The sequence below is a fragment of the Seriola dumerili genome, unplaced genomic scaffold (genome assembly GCF_002260705.1).
Source record: "Seriola dumerili isolate Sdu_G_001 unplaced genomic scaffold, Sdu_1.0 BDQW01000110.1, whole genome shotgun sequence".
In the NCBI taxonomy this organism is placed as follows: domain Eukaryota; kingdom Metazoa; phylum Chordata; class Actinopteri; order Carangiformes; family Carangidae; genus Seriola; species Seriola dumerili.
Genome location: NW_019174365.1, coordinates 7,466,990 through 7,475,555, shown reverse-complemented (window position 1 = coordinate 7,475,555; position 8,566 = coordinate 7,466,990). Strand labels below are relative to the sequence as shown.

Sequence of the window (8,566 nt, the reverse complement as noted above, 5' to 3'; positions counted from 1 at the left end):
CTGCCCCATTCACCGCAACTGAGTGGAGAGGTAACCGGTGGGCGCGCGCGGAACATTTGTCTTTGATTAACGTTAATTTAGTCGGGATCAAGTAGTATCCTAAACACAAGGGCGGACTGTGAGAAAATGGGACCCTGGGGATAGATAAAAGGCCCCCCACACCTCCTATATCGGACCCTGGTGGTTTTTTGTCTCTTTGGGGTTGTCCCAATTGTCTTTGAAATGATAGCCCATTATAATGATTAAATAAATAAATAACTCTAGTTATATAGTAGTTTTCTTAACAAAGTTATGAAGTGCTTTACAGAAGTGAAGGAAAAAAACAACAGATAAAACAAATACAAATTAAAACAAACATGGGGCTCATAAAACACAGAGGGATAAAATGGTTAAACAATATAAAATGTCAAGAATAGATGGTAAAAGCAAGCAACCCAGAAGGCCTTTCTGGTGGTCTGCATTGGACACTCAACACTTAATCAAAGAAACAGAGTTCAATTAAACTTCCATTTGTTATTAAAGCTACAGTATGTAACTTTTTTCCTAATAATTTGCTTAGTTGAAATATGCTCCAAAACATATTTTAATGTAGAGTAGTGCTGCTATGAACCAGAGCCTTTGAACAGCCAGGCAGCAGTGCAGAGATATTCCCTCTTAGAGTTTCTGAGCAAGCTAGATTTCCTGAAATGATTCGTTCATTTCTCAGTTCAGTTGAGCCCTCAGTCAGTTGTGAGCGAACGTGCAGGGATACACTCACTCACTGATTTATTCACTGAATGTACTACACAATGAACGTGAGTCCTGAGTGATAGTCAGTGGCTCGAACTGCTGGAATCAGGCCCAACGAGTTCAAGAGTAATGCCGAACTGTAGATCAGTTAAAAAGACTTTAAAGGTTATTGAAACCAGCATTCACCTCTAATATTGAGTGAGGAAACTTTTAAAATATCAAGAATTATAAATGGAGTTTGGTAAGTGACAGCACTAACGATTCAGTACTAAACGATTCTGTGAACAAATCTTTTGAACAAATCTTTTTAATGAACTGCTTGATTCAAGATACTGAAAAGAAATGCTTCCCACATCACAGCGAGCCTTGCCCTTCCAACCAATGATAGAAGAGCTCACAGCTGTCAGTCAGTATTTGAACGAGCTTCTGGTCTTTTGCTGCTGGCACTGAGGCTTCAAGCTAATATTAACTGCTGAAAGACGTCACTATGGTTGACTCACAGGCTAGCAAACTCCTGATTCCTGGGTTATCTCAGAGGATTTCCGCAGAGGACTGGGCACCTGCCTATTGTGTCAGACTAGAAAAAGTGTGAACCTATCCTTTCACTGTTTTGGAAAGGTGTTGATTCATGTGAATTGTCATTACACCTCTCATTACAATGCAATACAAATCAAAAAATGTAGGATTTATTTCAATGCTGTTGCATTAGTCTGCATGATATTTAGCTACACATACTGTTCCTGATAAAACGGTAAATGAGTATAGAATTTGCAGTGTATTTCTGTAATGTTGTGCTGCTCAGTTTGTGGTTGAACAACAGAAACAGTGATTTCATCTATTTGAGCTGCTACTAATTGCATTGTCAGTCTAAGTCTGCATTGATTTCCAACTCAGCAAATCAACACCTCCCACTTATGTGTTAAGTCAGTGGATTAGGCTACATGTCAATTTTAAATCATGGCAATAGCTCAAATTCAGTTTGTAACTGGATTTCGTTTGGTATGGTTTTGACATTTGAAAATGTGTTGCTGTCATCAGGATTAGGATTATTTGTTTTACAAGGTCCTACAACAAGATTTATAGCTATGATAAACTAACAGCAACAAAATCACCGCCGCCATTGAAATTTACAAAATGTACAGTTGTGTGCAGGGTTTAACAATGTGTTCAAACAATTTTACTTTACAAAGGAAGGCTCTGTGTTTGTTCTCTTTGTATGTATGATGTATTCCCTCCTTGAGCAACACCCCCCTCCATCACAGAGCAAATGAGCTCAGGCTGTTTTGTTGTTAGGTCAGGCATTTGTCACCAGAGGGCTCACTTTAAGCAAGCGCTGAAGGAAGCTCGCTGGAGGCCTCCTCCTCTCCTCGACACAGTGAAGTGTTGTATTCTCATTCTTACAAAGGGGGGCGACAAAGACACATCGCTATAGTCGCTATTCACTGTCCTCACAGACCCCATGGCACAACTCAGCTGGCATGCTTAGAAATGCAAACATCGTGCATGGTGGACCCCAGTGTATACAATCCTTTATAAAAGTGGAACCCAAAAGATTTGCCTGAAGAGCTGATTTGTGTTTTGTAAAAAGTAAAACCAAAATTCAGGACACTAAATGTGGGTTGAAATGAGCACATTCCATTAAAATACCTTCAAAATGTGACTTTTCTTGGGCGTCCTTTCCATTGTAACAAGACTGGTACAAAGATTGCCTTTTGGTCTCATTTCACCAGAGTTAAAAAAAAAAAAATTATTAAATAATTTAGGATGAACTCATCAGAGGGCTGTGGCAAGGGTGGACCATTTTTAAGGACAGGGGGAGAATACAGAATAAAGTCATCCCGAAGGTTGAGGAATCAGGAACTGGGTTGATAAAAACAACTGGCCAGGTATTGATAAGGATTCCAATTAAAGGATTTGTTTGATATTTTGGAAAATATTGACCTTCTTGCTGAGACTTGGATGAGTAGATCTGTGTACTAAATATGGAACTACAGCCAGGAGATTGTTAGCTTATCATAATGACTGGAAACAGGGGGAAACAGCTAGCCTGTCTCTGGCTGAGCTGTAATCTGACAGCACCTAAAGCTTTAATAATAGTCTGGTACTTAACCCCCTGTGAAACCACAACATGTCATTTTTACACTTTGGGTTTTGTGCCGATTTAAAAAAGGAGATATAACATTTTAATTACTGAGTTTTACACGTGATAAGTTTTTTTTTTTTAACTGGATGGATTGATACCAAAAAAAGTAAATTCAACAGATCTGCAGCTTTGCATGTTAATATCAGGCAATAATTTGCACACCTGAGGAAGATCCTTATCTGATCAAAACATTGTCTGTTTATAGATCAAATGATGAAAGTTGAAAGCTTCAGTCAGTGTGCAGGATCCTTTCTTTAGTGGCACAGAGGTTGTTTCTGTAGCGATGTTGTTTCTGTAGCGATGAAAACATGAGGACTCAGGGAGCTGCATGGTTTGTCCAGCTAGTTTATAAAGATGGCTCAGTATAGATAGAGCAGCATTAATCAACCTCTCCTCTCTTCCGCCTATTCCAAGCTAATCTCATTTAGTCATTCACTGCTGATGTTCTTTCCACTATCAACGATTTATAATGAAGAGTCATCTCTGCTGCTCAATCTAATCTCGAACCAACACCGAAGATATAAATAGAAAAAAAACAAAAAAAACCAAATTGCCTTTGCTACTGTTGGAGTATTTCAGGCTATTAAACCTAAAACTGTTTAATAATTTATACTAGTGGATATTTAGGTGCTAAGGGTGAGTTGTGGTTTAAACATCTGCCTCAAGGAAACTATTTACAACCACTGATAAGGACCACTCTATGGGCATGTGTAGGGGGCAGCCGGAGGTAACAGAGGTAGAGAAGTGGTAATTTATGTGTAAACACTAACTGTCTTCTTTTTGGCGCGCTGAGTTTTAGGTTTCACTTAGGGTCGGAGTCAGATGGGAAGGAGGAAGCCAGCAGAGCCAATCAGAAGACGACAAAACGCCCATGCACATTTCTTTGTTTGTATCTGTATAAATACACTGGATCAGGGAAAGTTAGGTTATCAGACTGTGGACTGACCAACACTTGTTATTGGTTAGGGAAATACACATCTGATCCAGAATTCTGTATTTGTTCATTGCTTGCTGAAAAGAATTACTAAACAAATTTAACTAAATTCTTTGGTGTGGACATTCACTGGTCTTTTGAGTATTTTGAACACTGCACATACCCCGTGGGGGGGTGAGCGTTTTTTCCTCCAAACAGCAAAAAGCTCCTTCACTACACTTTTATTTTCTGTTGAAGTGGAGTCATTTTTTCACCTGTATGTGAGGTCCAAGTGCCTTTAACACCACCATCAATATGTTGTGATCTGCAGCTTCTATGCAAAGACCAGAGAGACTTATTAAGACTTTAATGAACTGTCTTATAGGGGTTTAAAGTTAACTGTAGCATACTGTACAGTCTATGCTCCATTGAATTCAGGGATAAGTCAAGACTAAGCAATAAATGTGGAAATGTTGACAATGCCTCTAATTGTGCCAGAAATGACATTTATACATGTGGCACTTTCCAAAATTACAAAGTGCTTTACAACCAGCTAAAATCAAACTACAGTAAAAACAACTATTCAGCCCCATAAAACATCAGGTCACAGTTACAGAAAAGGACAAGAGAGGAAGGTTGCAGTAATAAACACTGTTAGACCCTGAGCGCATACTTTTAATTTCAGGGCTTTGTACAAAAGACTTCAGGTGAGTCAGACTCGTGACAACTGTGATGTGGCTGTTTAAATTGATGCTGTTGCTGTAGTGTTGGTGAAAGGTGAAAATGCCATAAAATTCTGCGTGATTGCTTCGAGCACATGTGTAAATGTAGTTTTGATTGCATGATGCCTTCAAGAGTTCTGACAGTTAATGTCCGCTAGTTACAGGAAAAGTGTGAGGAATATCAAAAGACAAAAGAATAACACAAAGTTACCAAATTTGGAGCAACTTAAATATCTTCACTAAAAACTAACAAACTAAAATACACTTTACTCAGCCAATGGTCTAATTTTAGTTTTTCTAGTGTTCCAGTAGAGCTGGGTGATGAGCAGGTGATTTCTAGTCTGAATATGCAGAGTGAAAATGATGGCAGGGTGGAGCATGAATTCAGGGTGGGTGACAACCATATTGTTGTTCTTGTTGTTGACCGCCTTCGAGACAATTCTGTGTTGTGCAGCAGAGCTGGTGGCTACAAGAACAACTGTTGAAATACTGAAGCTTTACCTCCTTTATTATACATTCAGGTAAGATTTTTTTTCTACATATCAACAGCCCAATCAGAGCCTAAATATGAACATATTCAGTATATTAATATTATTATTTTATGTCTGTGAGCTTGTTCCAACGCAAACCACAGCCTGAAGGATCTATCTGTAAGTTTAAAATAAAATGTAAAAAGTTTAGGTGCGGCTGTTTATTACACAGTCGCAACATTAGAAATATATGGTAGCTTGGATTATTTAAGCACCACTAAGTATTTTCCTTCAGAATCATTGTTGTGTTTGCTTTTCAAGTGATTTCTACACAGGCATTAATACAGTATGTGAGAATTAATCAAGCAAGTCATGCATCAGTGTTTAAATAAACATATTTTAAACCCAGTAGACTTTTATAGTCATTTTACTGGTAATTTTCTTGCAAATAACAAACATAATAAATGTAAGCACACAATTAAATGGCATTCCTTTCTTAAAATATGTCAAGACCACATTAAGATTCCATTAAGAAATTAAATAAATGAAGGGATTAAAAAAAGCTCCTGCAAAAATGAGGACTCAACAAAATGATATCTGTGCCTTAGATGTAGATTATGTTATGTAGATATTATTGCACGATGGGAAAAAAGTGATTTGGGAGGACTCTTGACAGGCTTTTCCCCTTCAAAGGCTGAATTTAGTTTAATCACTTCATATGTTTATTCATATTTCCTGCCAGAGAAGTTTGTTTCTTTGAGATCTCAATTGGATTATCTAACTCTGTGGGTAACACTTTAGTGTAATTTGTTTATCTGACAAGGCTAATCTACTTATTTACTCATGAACTGCAGCGTCTATTATGTAATAATTTCCTCTTTCCTTGCAGGGATAGATGACTGTCAGCTAATAAACAGACAACCAGAACTTACATTTTTGATTCATCATTGGCACAAAGAGGACGAGCAGAAACATCTCAGATAATAACTGGACAGCCTTAACCATCAACAGCTTGCCTTCGGGGGTCGCCAAAATGTCAAATATTGACTTCAAGAGACTTGAGCTCTTCAACAACACCCTGAGAGGTTGCGGTGTAAGCCCATCCTGTAATAACTCCCACCTTATTTTCCTCAACACCAGTATTGTCAATGGGCTGGAGATTCTTGATGATGGGTCCCCCTGGCTACGAATAGTCATCTCCGTGGTGTACTTTGTTTTGGCTACAGCGGGAGTGTTGGGGAACTTGTTAGTGATGTTCCTGCTTTATTCTACTCACACCATCACCACAGGCACCATCAATTTCTTTGTGTTCAACTTAGCTTTGGCCCACCTGCTGTTCTCCCTGGCCTTGCCGTTTTGGGCCGTGGACATTGCGCTGGACTACAGCTGGCCTTTTAGCTCGACCACATGCAAGGCTGTATCCTTACTCACTGGCCTGAATGTCTTTGCCAGCTGCTTTTTCCTGACGGCTATGAGTTTGACCCGGTATTGCTATGTGGCAACCGCTCTCAAACCCAGTGCCTCCCTGTGCAGTAGATCTTGCACTTCTCCGGTGGCCACAGCTTTTATCTGGGCTGGAGCGCTCATAGCAGCGGCACCCCGAGCGGTGTTTGCAGACCTGAGCCTTGTGGGCAGTGGCAATGACACAGCATGCCTGCTCCGTTTCCCAGATGGCACGGCCTGGCTTGGAATAAACCAGCTCATGCGTGTGGTGCTGGGATTTCTGCTGCCCTATGCCACCATCATCCTTTCCTACCTGCTTCTGCTGCGCTTTCTCTGTCGCCATAATATGAAAGGCAGCAACTCTTGGAGAAAGGCAGATATTTCAAAGTCGGTGGCAGTGGTGGTACTTTCATTCTGCGCCTGCTGGTTCCCGTACAATGTCCTCACACTTTGGGGCGTCCTGATCCAACTTGACATTGTTGAAATCAGCCCCTCATTTTATTTGGCTCAAACATACTTTTTCCCTCTGGCTAACTGCTTGGCTTTCACCAGCAGCTGCTTAAACCCTGTCATCTACTGCCTGGTTAGGAAAGAATACCGCGTGGCTCTCCATAATGTGCTCTTCAAATTAAGTATGGCTATTATGTCTAAGATGCCCTACGGCATTAATTCTGAGGAGGGATCAGCACAAGGCGGGCAACTGTCTATTCCTCTCAGTAACGTGTACAGCCAGATAACCCAATCTGACACAAGGAGATATGCACCACTGTCAACACTTCCAACTGTAGTGTCCACTCTGTAAAGCTGCAACAGATTGATCAAATTCTTTACACCAATACTTTAATGTAATGTAAGAATGAGTTTTCATCACGTACTTCAGAAAGACCAATGTTTTCCTCTAAGGATGTACAGGATGTATAGTTTAGCTCTGTTGTAAAGAGGCTGCACCTAAGCTTTTGTGGGTCTCGTGATTTACAGTTTTAGCTGTCTGAATGGGCTGAATGAAGATTTGGGCCTTATTCATGCCATCATAAAGATTTAAACATGGGAAAGTGCATCCACTAATTCACTAGACATTTAACTAAGATGTCCTTGGGTTCTGCCTGAGGCCTCCTCCTCCTCCTTTCATCTCCTTCTTATTGTTAGTAGTATTGACATAAAATACTACACAATAGTTTACTATTGTATAAAACTAATGTGCAAATATTTACTACTACAGTTTGGAATAATTAACATTGCCGCACTGTAGGTCTGGATTGTGATTGTCTTGGTTTTAGATTGTCATGTGTGAAAACATTTTTGTCATTTGTTTGAATAGATGTTAAATAAAACTGTTCACGTTCACTTTATACGTTTTTGCTGTGTTTATTTGTTCTTCACTCGGTCAGTTTGCACCATGTAATTTGCAGTAAAAGAACAGTAAATTGCTAAAAAAAACTTAATCATTTACACCTTTTAGGCCTATCTGTGATGCTTTGTTTGTAGTACTGTATGTGTGATTAACAGGTCAACTGTTTATATTCCTAGGAGTGTAACTGCAGTGTGCTTGTGGAAACTTAAATGAATTTCAAAACTTGAAATGGATTAGTGTGTCAGTTATATTGGATAAAAGATGTGGGACACTTTGACTCACTCAAAGATCATCAGTTCAAGAAACAGAAACAGACTTAATATGCAATATAATGGCTATCAAAACTTAATTAAAATGTCAGTTCATAATGTCACAAAAACAACAGTGATAAACAGAGCTTAATTAAATTTTGTAGAATAACAAAGGGGAGTTCTGAATAAATGAATGGCCAGAAGGTTAATACTAGATACTACACAGCTCCAAATTTAAAATATAAATGTCCTTAGTCAGATCCTTAAAACATAACACCCTTAAACATGACATCTGAGTAGCATGGTAGCTTTCCTTGTCTTTTCTTAAAGCACCACACAACAATTGTTGTTCGGAGGATTCACATTGGTGGGCAGGCTATTCAAATCCTATTGTATATCAAACCTCTTTATGTAGTTTGTTTAAAGGGTTTCACTTCTGTTTTGATAAACTAAGAATGTATTGGTGTTGCAACAACTATAAACAGACTTTGTGGCTGAAAAAATGCAAAAAGTGTTGTATTTTACTGCAGGAATATGACTCTCT

The 8,566-nt window shown here is 39.1% G+C and overlaps 1 protein-coding gene across 1 annotated transcript; it reads left to right on the top strand.

The window, feature by feature from the left end:
• Positions 1-6,010: 6,010 nt before the first annotated feature.
• On the top strand, positions 6,011-7,222 carry LOC111222962 (relaxin-3 receptor 1-like). The gene has a single exon (XM_022746900.1). It carries the CDS (start codon positions 6,011-6,013, stop codon positions 7,220-7,222), a length of 1,212 nt encoding a protein of 403 aa, XP_022602621.1.
• Positions 7,223-8,566: the final 1,344 nt, after the last annotated feature.